This window comes from Balaenoptera borealis (assembly GCF_965194805.1).
Source record: "Balaenoptera borealis genome assembly, contig: HAP1_SCAFFOLD_1767, whole genome shotgun sequence".
Taxonomy (NCBI): domain Eukaryota; kingdom Metazoa; phylum Chordata; class Mammalia; order Artiodactyla; family Balaenopteridae; genus Balaenoptera; species Balaenoptera borealis.
The window spans coordinates 13,685-31,114 of NW_028122480.1; the positions used below are offsets into that span (position 1 = coordinate 13,685).

Here is a 17,430-nt window from a genome sequence, read left to right on the forward strand (position 1 = left end):
TATTTTAGTGTTAGCTATTATTATTATTCAATCCCTCAGTTATATCTAGAACTCATCTTTGTCCCCTGGCTTTCTATATGTAGCACCCATTTTGTGCCCAACCCAGGGCTAAGTACTGTGGGAGCCACAGAAGTCTATGGCATTGTCTCCAGAACATGACAATGACAAGTGGGGAGAAAGGGGATATGCCTTAAAAGGGAGGTAATATATAATTAAGTATTCAGAGAAATACAGATAGGTGCTGTAATTCACCAGAACCTGTAATCACAGGGGTGTGGAGGTCACGGAATGCAGCATGGATAAGCTAAATCTTTAGCTGGGACTTAAAGATTGGCTGTGATTTGTCAGAAAAATAATAGACAGTACAGTCTAGGCAAAGGTGTGACTGCAGGGATGATCAGAATTTAATAGATTAGTCTGGCTGTAAAGAATTGGGTTAGGCAACAATGAAAGATAGGATTATGAAAAACCTTGGCTATCGGCAATGGGGGTTTGGAAGTTACGCTCTGAGATATGGGGAGCCATGCAAGTTTTCAAGCAAGAGAGACAAATGATTAAAACAAGAGGCTGATTTTAGATTTCATATGTAGAGCGATCTAGAGAGGAACGCTTGATTCAGGGAGTCCAAATAGAATGCTTTAGCAAAATCTAGGAGTAAAGTGAGAAGGGGCCAAATTAGAGTGGTTGTGATGGAAGTAGAAAGAAAATCCTGGGAGTACTACAGAGGAAAAACGGACAAGATGTAGTAATTGACTAGAGTTGGGGGATTGTAGTACAGGAAAGAGACAAATCACATGTGTTGATGGGCAGAATGATGGTGGTATAACAGGTGGAAATCCAGCAGTTGGCAAGCAGAGTCGGTTTGAGGGAGATGAGTTCAGTCTTAGGCATCTTTTATTGGTGAGCATAAAGCAACCAGAAGGCTCTGTTTGAGTGGAAATGTCCCTCAGGCAGATGGGCAGACAGGTATCCGTTTTGACTTATTTCTGACTCGCGTGAAAAATGTGCATATAAACTGAACAGTTACATTGTTGCTGAGGGAAGAGGACAAAGCTAAAGCTGAAGATTCAAAGTCATCCACTGAGTGAGTGGTTCAAACTGAACCTCAGGCGTTTAACAGCTTCTCTTAAACATGTCTAATTCATGGATACATTCTCACTGTTTAAAAAAAGAAATGTCACAGAAGTATATAGGATAAAATGTGAAAATTCCACCCCACCTTCCCTACCACCAATAAGGTAACTCCTGTTACTGTTTTGATGTGTGTCCTTCCTTCCGAGCTCTTTCCTTTGCATTTTGTTCCCCTAATGAGGTAATAACTTTACTCCTTGCTCAGTAACTCGTGCTTTTCCCTATGCAATATGCTTAAGAGAGATTTTCGTATTAGTCCCTCTAATTTCTAATTGCCCGTATCCTTCTAACACCTGGACAGATTCTGAGGGCACTGAGCCAAAGCTTTGGTGTTGCCTAGCATAGGATTTCTTTATATTCATTTGCTGATATTGATAAATGTTTGCCATTTTTCTCATTGATTTGTAGGAGTCATTTTAGACACATAAGTGATTTTGGAAAAAAAGTAATTGGCATTATGTATCCAAGAAATTGGACAGATAGGAAGTTCAGGTTCTGAGGAGATGCCTCATTGTTTGTGCCAGTGGCCTCACAGTATGTTTTTATTAATTGTGCACACCGGGAAGCTGATAAGCTGTGGGAATTAGAAAGCTGGTCTTTTCTGCATTTGAATATTCCCCACACGGTGGCCATGATTCTTTTCCTTATTCTCTACATTCTTTTCCTACCTATTCAAGGATATGAACTGTGTTTCTTCACAGAAATTTCCAAGGAAACTCTATTTCTTACATTGATGAAAGTATATGGAAGGCATACCGCTGGACTGAGAAGCTGTGAGTATACTCTCCCCAAATATGAATACAAAAAGTTAACTGCATTGTAAGATCCTTCTTGGTCCAGAATTTTGAGGTCAATACCTGTGAGAAAAGGTATTTCCCCTTCCATATCCCAAAGCAACCTGATGATTGAAATTCTGTGTTTATTTTAAAAATTAAATTTGGCAGGACCTCTTTAAAATCAGTAAGAGACAATTTAAACTTACTTTCCATTATACAAGTAATACATGATTATATTCTCAATAGATAACAATGAAATAACAGGTATAGTGAAAACCCTCCTTGTGCCCTAATCCCCCACCCACTACTTTGAGTTTAGTATTAATCCTTGCAGACTCTTTTCCATACGTTTGAGTACATACATACTTACAGATAGCAAAATAGGTTTGTGTGTTTTTCTTACCTTTTTTTACGTAAGTAACATCCTGCAACTGGATTCCTTCATTTCATGATATGTCTTAGATTTCTTTCCTTCCCAGTACATAGAGGGTTACCCCATTCATTTAAACTCCTGCATAGTATTCCATAGTATGAATGTATCACAGTTTAATAATGCCCCTATTGAAGGATGTTTAGATTATGTCCAGTTGTCTTGTTACTTGCATTGCTGCAATGAATATCCTTGTACATGCATTTTTGTGAGCCTGGTCATTTATTTCTATAGAATAGTTATCTAGAAATGGGATTGTTGGGGTGAAGGCTATTTAGATATAAAATTTTAATTGCCTTCGAAAAAGTTGTGCCAGCTTATATACTCCAGTCATCCTGCTGTGATGACATTCATTTCCCCACACCCTACCAACACTGGATATTCTCCCTTTTTTTTTTTTTTTTTTTTTTTTGCTAATCTGACGGGTGAATAAAAGGGGTCCCATCTGAATTTGAATTTTTCGTATTACTTGTGAACTTAAATATCTTTATATGTTTACTGAACATTTGTATTTCATCTCTGAATTGTCTGTCCTTTGCCCATTTTTCTGTTACTATTTTTTTTTATTGATTTGTAGAAAAAGTCAGTTTAGATCCATAAGTGATTTTGGAAAAAAACATTCAAAGTAATTTTTCATGACAGTCTGTGGTCATATCCTTAGTTCAATTTGAATAGACAAGTCATAAATGACTTCTGAATTAATAATAAAAGACATAACATTCAATCTAAAAACAGGTATTATGACCACCCTTAAAGAGATGCCCCCTTAGTCGGATATCTTATTGGTAAGGAAAAAAATGCTAGAACCAGGCAATTTGTTTTAATTTACAGATTTCGTAAATAGTATATGTAGTTTATATTTCCCGTGATAGTATCTAACTTGGAGATTTTATTTCCCAAACTTGTAAGAAAAATGAAAGTCATTTGGCACAAGAAATAGATAACTTAATTTCCTCTGGGAGTGGAGGGGGGTGGTAGACTGAGGGACAGAGGTAAGAGAAAAAGTTTGAATTGTGTGCTACATATTTTTGGAATTTTGAGATGTGAGTATATATGACATATTTTTAAAAAATAAATTGAAATTAAAAAATTAATTTTTAAAAAGCATGTGTTTGGGAGGCGATACACTATAACATGAGTCTGGTAAGGTTTGAAGATTTCTAAGTCAGCTTGAGGTTTCTACCTTATAAGCAGAGGTTCCTAACTTGAGGTCAGTGTTTCCCCAAAGCAGAATTTCTTTATACCTCCTGCTCCCCCGTGTATACCTCTTTGGCAAGCTACAGAAGCTTATGTTCTTGGGATAATGTTTTATAATGTATAATAAGTCAAACTATATAGAAAAACAAAGGAAACCAACTATATTGAAATAGTTTTCAGAATATTTTTAAAATTAGTGAGACAGTAATAAATATGCTTCTCTTAACACATTAAATAACAAGATATAGTGGTAGGTCTAATAAATATTATAACTCCAGGGTAGTGATGAGAATAAATGATATTTCGAGGTATCTGCAGCATATACGTGATATGAAATGACCTGTGATTTCTATTGGGGACCAAATTAACTATACTGCTGATCTACTGTGGTTTGTTGCCTACATTCATAATGGAAGGAAGTGCTGATTTTAGTTAGAGATTTGTGAAAACTGAGATGTAATTTTATTTCCCATCCAAGTTTGGCACTCTGGATTCAGTCCTCTCTATTCACAGACCTCTGCCCTAAAAGGATGATCCACAAGTCGAAATTGCATGCACACTTTTGCGTGTGTTCAAGAAAGTGCAGTTTTTTAGGGAAAAGAACCATTGCTTTTCTGAAATTCTCAAAGGATTCTTGTCTCAAAAGATTGAGTCACAAATGTAGGGGAGAAGAAAGACATTTCTTTTCCTGTACTTATCCTCATGAGTGACGATAAATGGATAATTTGTTTTAAGTAAAAGTATCTGATAGTTGATAACTTGTCACTTTCTGAATTCATTCAATAAATATTTTTTGAGTATCTACTATATGCCAGGAACTGTTTTACATGCTAGGGTTACAGGCCCAAGAATGAAACAGCCCCAGTATTCCAGTTCTCAGGGGGTTTACAAGTATATAAAAATAAGTATATAAGTATAATAAATAGATAGGTATAATTTCAAGCATTGCTAAGTACTTTGGAGAGAAAGAAAGCAGGGGAAGCAGAGTAAATCAGTTCCAGAAAGGCCTATTGTTTGCATTACATATATAGTTAAATCAATCAAACAAACAAACCCTGAGCCCTCTCAATTTCCTAGAAGTTACAGAGGTGGAGAGAAGGATAATTGTCAATAATACAGAATCAAGAATGAATGTGAAATTCAGAAGATTGCCGTAGACCAGAACCCTGGTCAGAAGTTAGACATGGATCTTTCTTAAATGTTACTTCATGCCTGGTTTTGATATTTTCATGGTGTGAGAAAGTTTTAGATCTGGCTTTAACTCTTGATTCCCCATAGTTTAAAATTTTTTTCCTCCGTCAAAATGAATATTTGGAGTTCTACAGATTAATGTATTTTATTTCAGTTATTGAGTTATTGCTTATTTGAAGCTCCTTTTTGGGTAATTTTTTGGTGACTGACTCATTCTCAGTCTAAACTTTACTTCTAGGCTGAATTTACCGTTGTTATTTTTAAAATTTCTACTATCCTGTCATCCAAACAACTTCACAGAAAGAAACCCCATTAATTTGAAATACATACTGTTTGGTTACCCCCTGTCCTACCATGATATTCAAACTCTAACCAGTCTGGTATGGGCATCAGCCAATCAGAGAAGACAGTGCCATAAAGAGTGGAGGATCAGCCCCATCTCTTTGCTGTACTTCCTGAATCCTTGTCAGCGTTCAAAGTTATAATCAGTATATGTGAGTTCCACTTTTGTGTAGCTTTTTTTCATATACCATCATTTCCTGTGACGTTTGTATGTCATTTATGGTATATACATACAGTTTGGTTATGCGATATGGGGAGGTAGAGCTTTTTCCTACCTTTGCAGGTATGAAAAGGGTTACCATAAATGTCGTTGGACATATTGATTTGGTTTTTTTCTTTTTGGATCATTTCCATGGAAATGTGAAACCACTACTTAGAGGTGAGAAAACAATCAGTCTTAGCACCATCTGTTGACCATTCCCCCTAACATGTATTCTGACAATCACTGCGATTCCTTCTAACATGGTGAATTTCAAATTGAGGTCAGGGTCTTTGAAGCATGCTCAGGGCTCCAAGAGTTCTTTGTGGGAATTGAAGTCTCTTGTGTTTTTGTTTTAGTGATCTTTTAAAAATGTGTGTGACTATATCCTGTATAATATGAACCACCTTAATAACTGAGTTGCAGAGTTTCCAGGTAGTAATATTTTAATTCTCATAAGCTATGAGTAAAGAATTAATTTATGAGCTGGAATTAAGCTATGAGATGGAATTAATATAAATATGTGACCAAGAGACACTGTGAGTGAAAAGCAGAAGGTTTTAAATGCAGAACTCAGTGGAAATAGTTTCACAAGGCAACATAGCCTGTGCTCAGATCCCCAAGGCTCCTGAAGGATGTACCACTGTTAATATCACCTGCAAGGAAGGGGATTCTTCCAGGCACGAGAAACCTACCTCTGACGTCTTATAGAGTTTCTTCTGTACTGGCTCTCTCTACTACTCCCTCACTCCACTCTTGGGATACTGGCTATGTGCCTTCCTGCTTATCAGCTATAAGAAACAGGTGCAAAACACCACCCCCTCCTCCCCACAGCATGTTCCTAGTCTTTATCGTGAGACCAGCGGAAGCAAAGGGCTTAACATTCCTCTGGCAGACCCAGGCGTCAGGCTTGACTGTGAATCGTTCCTGCTCCCTTCATTCTGCATTCTGGAGAAGTCATGGGCTGGATCTCTCAGTTTCCTAATTTATTTTTTAACTGTCATTTCTGCTTCTCATATACTGAGATTTTTTATTATTGCCAACACTTTTCATTTGTATATTCTTGAGTTGATTAATGGATGCGCTATCTGCTTACATCTGTCTGAGGGTAATAATTGTGCTATCCTAAGGTCCTCTTGTGCTTTGTTAACTCTGATTCATTGGCTATAAGCTCTTATGTTTGTTTTTGTTTTCTGTCCTTAATGGAGTTGGCTTTCTCACATTGTTTGGTCCTTCCTGAGTGTAATTCATCTTTGTAGTTGAGATTCTACTGCGTTTGTTTCCCAGCTTTAGGGGAGAAGTGAAATGAGTTGTTGGGGCTTATTACTCCCAATGGGTTCCCCTGAGAATAAGGCAGAGGTGGAAGGTGCCTTCTGGTGGCTAGTCAGGGAGTGCATACCCTTCTTCCAGGGTTCTGAGACCTTGCCCCCTTTCTAACACCAATTGCTCCTGCCTAGAGGAAGACACCTTTTGCTGCCTGGATCAAGGGGGAAAGATGTGGGGTTGATGTGTGCTGTAGGCTGCTCCTACCGCACTATTCCAACTGATCACCCTGTAGTAGCTCCAGGACGTTTCTGGTAGGGGAGCATTTGTGGAGCTGCTCCCACACATTGAGCTAAGGTTGTGATTCTTAAGTTATATCTTTTCTAGGGATTCTAGTTATGTCATTCTTAGGGACTTTGGTGGAAGTTGAAGGGGTGGAGACTTGACATGTTTCAATCTGCCAACTTGAAATAGCACAACTTCTTAGGAAACAATTTTGTATCCCTATTACATCCTAGACAAACTCGGGCAAATATGTATCAGGATACAAATACAAGAATGTTCAAAGTAGTATTGTTTTTGTTTAAATTTTATTTATTTATTTATTTATTTATTTATTTATTTATTTATTTATTTATTTATTTATTTATTTATTTATTTATTTATTTATTTATTTATTTATTTATTTATTTATGGCTGAGTTGGGTCTTCGTTTCTGTGCGAGGGCTTTCTCCAGTTGCGGCAAGCGGGGGCCACTCTTCATCGCGGTGCGCGGGCCTCTCACTATCGCGGCCTCTCTTGTTGCGGAGCACAGGCTCCAGACGCGCAGGCTCAGCAATTGTGGCTCACGGGCCCAGTCGCTCCGTGGCATGTGGGATCCTCCCAGACCAGGGCTCGAACCCGCGTCCCCTGCATTGGCAGGCAGACTCCCAGCCACTGCGCCACCAGGGAAGCCCAGCAGTATTGTTTTTAATAAATCAAAACTAGAAACATCTCAGTATACACCAACAGTTGAATGAATAAAGTGTGGTATAATCATACTTAGAAGTCATACACTTCATCAGAAACATAACGCAAGCCACATAAGTAATCTTAAATTTTCTGGTAGCCACTTAAAAACACAAGTAAAATGAAACGGATGAAATAAATGTTAATATCTTTTACTTAACCCTTATTTACAAAATATTTTCATTTTAACATGTAATCATTATATACATTATTAATAAGATATTCTATGTTTTTTTCATACTAAGTATTTAAAACTATCCAAAGTGTTATCATATCTACATGTAATCAATCTAAAAATTAATGAGAGAATCTATATTTTTTTCCCATACTAACTCTTTGAAATCACAATTTGGTTGCTAAATTTTATTACAAATACTTGATCGGTATTGAGATTTCATAAAATTTACAGTCAAAAATGTAGTATCACATATGCAAATTGTTGCTAACATAAACATTTTCCAATAATTACATTGAGTATCAGTTTTTAAAATTTTAATTTTAAAATAATTGAAATTAATTAAATTAAAAATTCAACTCAGTCACATTAGCCACTTTCAAATACTCAGAAGCCTCATGTAGTTGGACATGCAACACTACATACTACAGGCAAAAATAAAATAATTTTACAAAATAATGTTGAATGAAAGAAGCAGTGTGGAAAATAATACATATAATATGATTCCACTTATATAAAGTTCAAGAAGAAGCAAGACTAAACTGTGTTGTTTATGGCTGATAGAGAAAAGGCAAAACTACATTTAAAAAGCAAGGAAATTATTATTAAAGTCAGGATAGTGGTTCCCTCTAGGAAGTCAGAGAGAGGGTTGTGATTGGAAAAGGGCACACGGGGTCTTCTGGGATGCTGGCAGGATTCTTTCCTGACATGAATGGTATTACGTGGGGGTCTGTTTTGTAATTATTAAACAGTTGAACAGTTGTTCAATTGAATTATTGAACAGTTATGTATATTTTATGCACATTTTAGTTTTCAAAAAATTTTTAATGCGGGAAAAAATCAGATGGCTTCATTTGCCCTGATACAGCTGTGTGTGGGACTTCCCAATAAGGTTTGGGGAAAGAGAGGAGGGAAGGGCAGCTCTGCAACGTTGGTGCCACCCAGAGCTGGGTTCTAACAGAGACTTCGTGATCTAGAGAGTAGGCATTAACTATATGATTTGGTGGGAAGAGTGGGTGGGGCGTGGGTGTGTGTGGGTGTGTGTGTGTGTGTGTGTGCGCGCACGCGTGCACATGCGTGATGGAGAGAGATGGACAGAAAGGAGGACGTGAAAAGAAGGTTTAAATGAAAACAGAGCAGAAATCACCATCCCTAAATTAGATAAGAATTAGGTTGTTTAGGTGGCACCATTACCCAGCTTTCCTCCACATATAGGAGTTAGTCCTATGTAGTACATAGTTGTAGTTATTTTGCAGTTTGATCCAGAAATAACCTTTTCATTTTTCAGAATTCTCAGTGAAAATTATTTGACTGAATTACATAAGGACTCCTTTGAAGGCTTGCTATCCCTCCGATATTTGTAAGTGAATCATATTTATTTATGAGTTCTTATCTATAAAGTAGATTATCTATAAAATAATTAAGGGGTTCAAGTTAGATAATCTCTTCAGTTTCTCCTAGCAATAAAATTCTACAATTCTTTAAGTCTGTGTAGGGTCCCAGCCCATCACTAGCACTATATATCTCCTATTCATTTTTAATTTTTTCATTATATAGACAAGGTATAGATAGAAAAATACACTTTAGTTGTAGAGGAAAAGTGGTAATGAGGTCTGAGCAATTATAGACTCCCATATGAACCTTGTTATATAAGTGTTCATATACTCTCCATCTGTATTTATATTTTGTTTATGACCTATGGATCAAATCTGGCCCACAGTCCGTTTTTATACAGTCCATAAGTTAAAAGTGATTTTCTAAAGGGCTGTAAACGAGAAAAAAAAGACACGAAGAAAAATATGTGACAGAGACTGTATGTGGCCTGCAAAGCCTAAAATATTTACTTATCTGGTCTTTACAGAAAAGGTTTGAAAAAGTTGGTTTAGTGAAATGAGAGGAATTAAAGTTAACCTCAAATTGTCCCCTACAGGACAAGAAAATATAGAACGCTTACATTAATATGAATGCCATTAACTCATAACTTTGATAATTTAATCTAAATTAAATTAACATTTAAATATTAAATATTTAAGTAGATGAAGTATGTAAACAGTATTGTCAAGGGACTTCCCTGGTGGTCTAGTGGTTAAGACTTTGCCTTCCAGTGCAGGGGGTGCGGGTTCGATCCCTGGTCAGGGAGCTAAGATCCCACATGCCTCATGGCCAAAAAACCAAAACATAAAAAAAAAAGAAGCAATATTGTAACAAATTCAATAAAGACTTTAAAAATGGTCCACATCACAAAAAAAATAATCTGAAAAAAAAAATCAGTATTGTCAAGAACACATTAAGTTACCAAAAGAACAAACTGTTGTTAAGGATTTCGATGCAGGAATTGTGATACCAATATTAAGAATGTTTAAGATGATGGTTAAGTGGTATATTTAGAAATGTTTACACTAAATAAGCATATCAGAAATGCCCCTAACAAAAATCTCTCCAGCCTTTTTTTTTTCTGTTTTTTGTTTGTTTGTTTGTTTTGTTTTTTGGGCCACGCCACACGACTTGCGGGATCTTAGTTCCCTGACCAGGGATTGAACCCAGGTCCCCAGCAGTGGAAGCGCCGAGTCCTAACCCCTGGACCGCCAGGGAACTCCCTCTCCAGCTTCTTTATCAAAGAGGAAATGCTTGCCTCGTATTTCCTTTATTTAGGGATAAGGAGATAACTGTGTTTTTTGCTATAAAAGCTCAGTTTTTGTCCTTTGTCCATGGCATCCAAAGCTGTGTATGTCATTAATCCTTATTAAGCCAATTAATGATCCTCTTTAGCAAATAGATTCTTCTTGCAAATATAAAAGGCTTAAGGGAAGTGGGTATAAAGAGCCTCACATGACCCTAAAAATAGTTCTTTTAATTATCAAACCTTCCAAACCTTAAGGGGCAATCACCTTTATATTAGTCTCTTCTCTGCCATCTGGGCTCCAAACCTTACACAGTTTGGAGAAAAACAAATAAGATAACTGCACAGTGGAATAGGCCCTTCATTACTTCTACTATGTAATACTTTATCATCTGATTATTTCAGGTTAGCGTAAGTACTCTCATTCTTTAAAAAAAAAAAAAGCCAATCAATAAAAAAGCGAAAAAAGAATATGCTAATCAGCACTACGCCTAGTGTTGTAAACACGAAGATGGGTAAGACAGGACTCCTTTTAGCAACTCATGATCTCACAGGGAAAATAAACATATAAGCTCAAACCATAATGACATGGTTGTGGAGGCACCATGAAGTAATAAAACTACGTTTCTTTTAAAACAGTCATTTCCTCCTTCTATCCACTCCCCAGCTATTTGTTGATTTTATAAATATTTGAGTTTGCTTTATGTCCGCACGTAGGCTTTAAACGTGAGAGACGATGCACATAAGCAGGATCTAGTCCATACTTTGAAGGAGTTTATGCTCAGAGGACATGGGTTGCAAAAATAGCTATATTTAAAGAAAGAAATGAATATGGGCAATGAGAGCTATAAGTTGGTATTGGAGCACAAAAGAGGGAAAAAAGACTTCAAATTGGATCCGGGAAGATGTTACTAGAGCAATGCTGTTTAAACGGGACCTCGAAGGGCCGTTGGGTATCAATGACAGACAACTTGGGAAGAATAAGCTTGCAAAAGGAAAGTGGGAGAAAGGCAAAACACAGGAAAAATACTCTGAGTACCTGTAGAGTACAAGTGGGAAGAGTAGGAGATTAGAGCCAGATCATCTAGGGCTTTGGAGGCCAAGCCAAGGATAACATGTCAAGCTACCATGTTACCACAGCAGTGCTTTAGGACAAGCTTTAGCCTGCAACAGAACCAACCACTTGGAGGGCTTGTGAAAACACAGGCTCCACCCCCATAGTTACTGATTCAAGAGGTCCAGAGTAGGGCTGAGTATTTGTATCTTCAATAAGTTCACAAGTGATGCTGGTATATGAGAACCACTTCCGGAGGGTTAATCTGGTGATCGCGTGGAGGATGGCTTAGAAAGGGAGAGGGTAGAGATGGAAACACCAGTCAGAAGACAGTTATACCCATCCAGGTGAAATGAGAGACTAAGCTGGAATCAATGGAAATAAGATAGTCAGCTATAGTCAAGAGTAGGTATTTTCGAATAAAAGTCAATATGATAGAAAGTGTAATACTGAATTAAAGTTACATATTAATGAGAGAAGTAACTTCCTTTCAAGTTGTGTGAAAGGGTATCTTTTATTTCTTCTGGTAATGAATTGACCTAGAAAAACAGAACTATACTGGGAGGTGTGTAAATATAAGAATATTCCTTTTAATATTGGAAATTATAATGATATATAGAGATAAAAACTTTGAGCTCATAATCCAGAATTTGGTGAGACCACGAAAGGTGGAATCTAATCAATGCTTCTGCTCTTGGGAAAGATTACCTCCAAAATCTATCAAGATCCATAGTTGTATATTTAATTTATGAAGATCCTGAAGGTGAGACTCTTAAGAGAGGTGAAGGCAGGGTTAGGGGCTCTGGAAGGTTCAAGTAATAATTCCTAAGGTTTGGAGTTTAGACCAAAGCTTCTTATTTATTATTATCATTCTAAAGTCTACTAGTTATTCCTACTAATTAGATATCTAATAGCTAATTGAGGCAATATTTTCCTTTTACTTTTCCTAGAGATTTATCCTGCAATAAAATACAGTCTATCGAAAGACGTACATTTGAACCACTACCTTTTGTGCAGTTTATGTAAGTTACAAGTATAACTTCATTATATTTGGAATTTTTGTAAAGCTTAATTTTTTATAAAATTAATTTGTTACTCATTTTGAAATATGATTAAAATTACTACTAAAATTTTGTAGCAAATCCATTTTGTCTCTAGCAAAGATTAGTGTGAGAATTATTACGCAGATCAGAGTGAATCATTATAGAGCAGTGGTTCTCAACCAGGGTGATTTTGCACACAGGTGACATCTGGTAGTGTCTGGAGACATTTTTGCTCGTCAGAACTGTATATGCTACTGGCATCTAGTGGACAGAGGCCAGAGATGCTACTAAACATCCAACAGTGTACAGGAGAGCCTCCCACAGCAAAGAATTATCCAGCCCAGAATGTCAATAGTGCTGCCTTTCTAGAGAAATAAAGATCCCTTAACACAAGTATTTAATGAGCATTTACTATTTTGTATCTAATGCACCACATATATAATCATGAAAGTGTAAATCATAATGTCTTCCACAGTGAGATTTCTTTAGTGTATGGAGGGAGTAGTGTTGTTATGTTTCATCATATATAAATTAGAATTATTGCCAAAGGATAAATGTTCTGAAAGAATATATATTTTTCTTCTTCTTTTGCTTGTGTCTTTTTTTGTAGAAATCTTAGTTGCAATTTACTCACAGAACTGAGCTTTGGAACGTTTCAGGCCTGGCATGGAATGCAGTTTTTACACAAGTTGTAAGTGAAATCGAAGATGAATACGTGTAAAAAACTGTGTGTAAAAGCATCATGCAGTTATTGGTTAGCTGGGTGTAAGCCCAGTATGAATTCTGGAAAGTATGTCTTGAGAGCCATTTTTTTTTTTTTTTTTTTTCAAATGAGGAAACTAAGGCACAAAGAGGCCAAGAGACTTGTTTAACTCATATATATGAAACGCTCTGCTTTCCATAGTACTGATCTTTGGCACGGGCAATAAAAGGCACCAAGCAAAAACACTCAAATTAGCATTGTCATGGAATCCCACTGATGTCTCTCCGATATGCGAATGGTCCATGAAGTTCCACTTTTGAATTTCACTTTGATTCCTGCTCATGTGCAAAGTTCCTAACTGCTTAAAATGTATGCAACACAGAGCTGCAAAGAGCTAAGTTTAGCACCAAATTCGTCAGCGAGCAAAAGGTGTGGGTGCTTCCCCAACCATTATTAGCTCTTTTAAAAGGTAAAGCAGAAAGAATTCCTGAACGCCCACCACAGGGCTCTCCCCAGCCACCCAGAACATTATTTTTCAAACAGCATATATCTCTGAAGTGAATTATCTGTGGCCAATAGGAAGCTTTGAGGTGTGGAAAAAGACGTTGTTTGTGTTCAGCTGTAGTGTGAGAAATACAAAGAAAATACATTGCTGTAGCCTAATTCAATATACTTTCTTTGCTGACTACTCTTCAGTAAGGAGTGTGGGTTTTACACCCTTTCAGCTCAAAAATTCTGTGATTTCTCATGGCACAAGGAAATGAGAGTGGGTACGTTCAATGGCCCGAAGGCGATTTTAGACTCAAGGTAAAGAGCTCTTCTACACCTGGCTTTGGAAAAGACTCTCTTACCTGTCTTGTGGTTCAGAAATCCAGTTTCACACAGTTCATTTTGGGTTAATGAAGGTGCTGAGGCTGTGTCTGGAGCTGGATTAGCAATTCCTGCAGATGCCTATCTTTAGCGGCCTCCTTCCTTTTCCTTGTTAGTGTGCTGATGCCTACCTTGGGGAGAGAGCACCGAGGGTCAGTTTTTCTTTTGCCAGCACACCGGAGAGCAGGCTCATGAGGTCCCTTCACCAGGAGGTTTTAGTAGCGTCAATACAACGTCTTAAACTCACCTCGTTTCCTAAACATCCTATAACACCAAGAGTTCCTTATAAGAATCAGAGTTTCACTATAGTTATGTAGGCAACACAGGAAAATACCTTGTGGAAATAAATAAATAAATCACAGTTTAAAAATTAATGAACTCCTTCAGAAACATTCACTGAGTGCCATGCCCACTGTGTGTCAGCACTGTACTAAGTGCTGGGGATACAAAGACGCATAGGGCAGGGACTTTGTCCCCAAGAAGCTTTCATCCTGGAAGGAGAAAGATGGATGTTGATGGGAAAACATATATGAGAGCCATTCTAGCATCTGTGCAGCAGGGTAACAAGGTGAGGAGGGGGGTGATGAAGTAGACAATGGGTGGTCGGTTAGAAAAGATTTGTAATGGAAGAGGCACCAACTTGTTCCTTTTGAATTTGTGTTCCTCTTAAATGACAGAAAAAGGTAGTGAAGGAATCAAAACTATCTGGTGTTGGAAATAAATTAGTACTGTACTCCTAAAACTCATTCACAGTTACTTTCAAAAGATTGTCACAGTATACTAAGTCTTTGTTTTGGGCTAAGTCTTTCTAATAGACAAAGCTAATTGGCTTCAGGAAACATTTGCCATGGTGAGATACAGACTTTATTGCATCTCTTTCCAAAGGCAAGCCACCAAGGGAAGATGCCGCCCTCGAGTTAAGTCATTTTACTACCTATGATGACATATTACTGGGGTGTTTATAAGTTGCCTGCATTAAATAAGTTTGGCAAAGGGCCCCAGCTGAGGTGGATTTATCATGAATTCAATGAAGCTTAGGCTTCAGGGCTCCTCACTTGCATAGGTCCCTTCCAAGGTCTTGAGAGGGGTCCTAGCGATTTTTGTATTCATAACTGTGCATGTTTTTATTAGACAGGATTTCCCAAAGTAGATGAGGTTCAGGCCCCACAAAACCTTGATTCATCACCGGGTTTCAGGTAATTATAAGTCAGTAGGTTTCTTGAATGAAGCCTCTATGTTATTGACAAACATCAGGTGAAGTAGTTAGCAGTGTGGTAGTCTATTTGAAATCCGAAATCGACCTCAAAGATGAGCTAAGAGCTTATTAATTAATAAAGTACCACTTTTTGAATGGTGGTAGTAATCGTATCTCTTTCAGATAAAATCAGGAATGAAATATATTATGGAAAACCAGCAGTGGTTGATAATCCTAAATGTTAAGTCTACTTTTTTTTCTGACTTTAAAGTGTTTCTCCTTCATTCACCTATGCAGGTCCAGACTGATGGCTTATTTTTAAAAATTCTTTTAGTCACTTCACTGGTCCTAGCAATACAAGCTCCATGATTTTAGAAACTGAAGGACTCTACAATGTAGAAAGGCTATATAACTTAACCAGACAGAGGACATTCACATGCTGGCTTGTCTGTGGTACATCAATATTGTACCAAGAACATAAGCACTAAGAGAGAATAAGAGGAAAATCAAAGCCTTATCCCTATTGAATTGTTTACCCCATTGTTGAGAGTATCAATGAGGTAGGTGTGGCCACACTATGAAGGCAAATTGAGCTGCGGTCACAGAGCCGCTCTAATGCTCCCCCAGTCAACTAGCATTGGTCTCCTTTCAATAGCTATGTACACACAAAAGCTTACACACTTCAGGGTGTTGTCGTCACTTTTTGCTGTGTACTAGAATCCTGGCAGCTTCTCAGATTTAGAAAGGCACAAACGCTAAAACCAAAACTAACTTGGGTCTGTCCTTTGGGTCTGTGATTTAGGGTGGCTGTTTTATTTGTAAGAGTTCAAAATTTTGAGATTGTCACACCTAGCAACTACTATACTTTTCTTCTCCCAACTGCATCTTATTCTTCCCACCTGTAGTATTTTCTCCCATTCTATATGTTTTTTCACTTTCTTGATAGTGTCCTTTGAAGCACAAACTTTTTCATTTTTATAAAATCCAATTCATCTATTTTTCCTTTGGTTGTTTCTGCTTCTGGTATCATATCTAAGAAACTGTTGTCTAATGCAAGGTCATAAAGATTTACGCCTGTGTTTTCTTCTAAGAGTTTTACAGCCTTAGCTCTTACATTTGGATATTTGATCCATTTGGAGTTAATTTTCTTGCGTGGTGTGACGTGTAGGAGTCCAGCTTCATTATTTTGTGTGTGGATGTACAGTTGTCCCAGCATCACGTGGAAAGACTGTTCTTTCCACATTGAATTGTTTTGGCACCCTTGTTGAAAATCAGTAGACCATAAATATGAGGGTTTATTTCTATACTGTCAATTCTGTTCCATTGATTTACATGTCTGTTCTTATTCCAGTAGCACACTGTGATTGCAGTCGCTTTGAACTGAGTTTTGAAACCAGGGTGTGTGAGTCCTCCCACTTTGTTCTTTACCAACATTGTTTTGGTTATTCTGTTTCCTTGAATTGCCATATGAATTTTAGAATTAGCTTGGCAATTTCTGGAAAGAAGTCAGCTGGGATTTTGATAGGAATTGCAATGGAACCATAGGTCGATTTGGGAAGTAGTGAAATTTTAATAAGATTATCTTCCAGTCCATGAATCCAGCATGTCTTTCTATTTATTTAGATCTTCTTCAATTTCTTTCAACAGTTTTGTACTTTTCAGTGTGAATCTTGCACTTACTTGGTTAAATTTTTCCCTAAGTATTTTATTTGTTTTGATGCTGTTACACATGGAATTGTTTTCGTGATTTCATTTTTGGATTACTCATTGCTGGTGTGTAGAAATAATATTGATCTTATATCCTACAACCTTGCTGAACTCATTTATTAATGCTAACAGTTATTTTCCTAGATTCCCAGGAATATGTCTTGTGGTCTTCCAGTTTCCCAGGAATACATTGGAACATTTCAAAGTCTCTGTGGACATCTCATTCCTCAGCTTTTCTTTTTAAGCTTTCCGGTTGGGCTGTTTTTTGCCCCGAACTGTTATCCATTGCCTCATGCAACCGCCATGTTAAAATATTTGCTTGAAAATGTTTTCCAAAAATGCCACCTGAGGAGAGGCTTTTCTCACTAGACAGCTCTCAGTCAGGTCAAAGGCAAGCCTTTCAAGTGAGGTCTTCCAGGGGACCACCAGACATGTAAAACAATGACAGTTCTTTGGGAATGAGGCTTTGAAGGACCTCCCAGTCCATGCTGCTCCTCCTGGTACCAGGGATGTGGGCTGTTTTTCA

General features: G+C 37.4%; 1 protein-coding gene across 5 annotated transcripts in view; it reads left to right on the forward strand.

Moving 5' to 3' along the window:
• Positions 1-17,430, forward strand: part of LOC309622188 (leucine-rich repeat-containing protein 37A3-like) — a 43,878-nt gene that overhangs the window by 4,001 nt on the left and 22,447 nt on the right. For 2 of the 5 annotated variants that reach the window (XM_082409305.1, XM_082409304.1), the window contains exons 2-5: positions 1,833-1,904; positions 9,001-9,072; positions 12,337-12,408; positions 13,040-13,120. In XM_082409305.1, coding sequence (XP_082265431.1) covers positions 1,833-1,904; positions 9,001-9,072; positions 12,337-12,408; positions 13,040-13,120 — 297 coding nt within the window. The remainder of the gene's footprint in view (positions 1-1,832; positions 1,905-9,000; positions 9,073-12,336; positions 12,409-13,039; positions 13,121-17,430) is intronic. The other 3 variants (XM_082409307.1, XM_082409308.1, XM_082409306.1) reach the window with 2 other exon arrangements.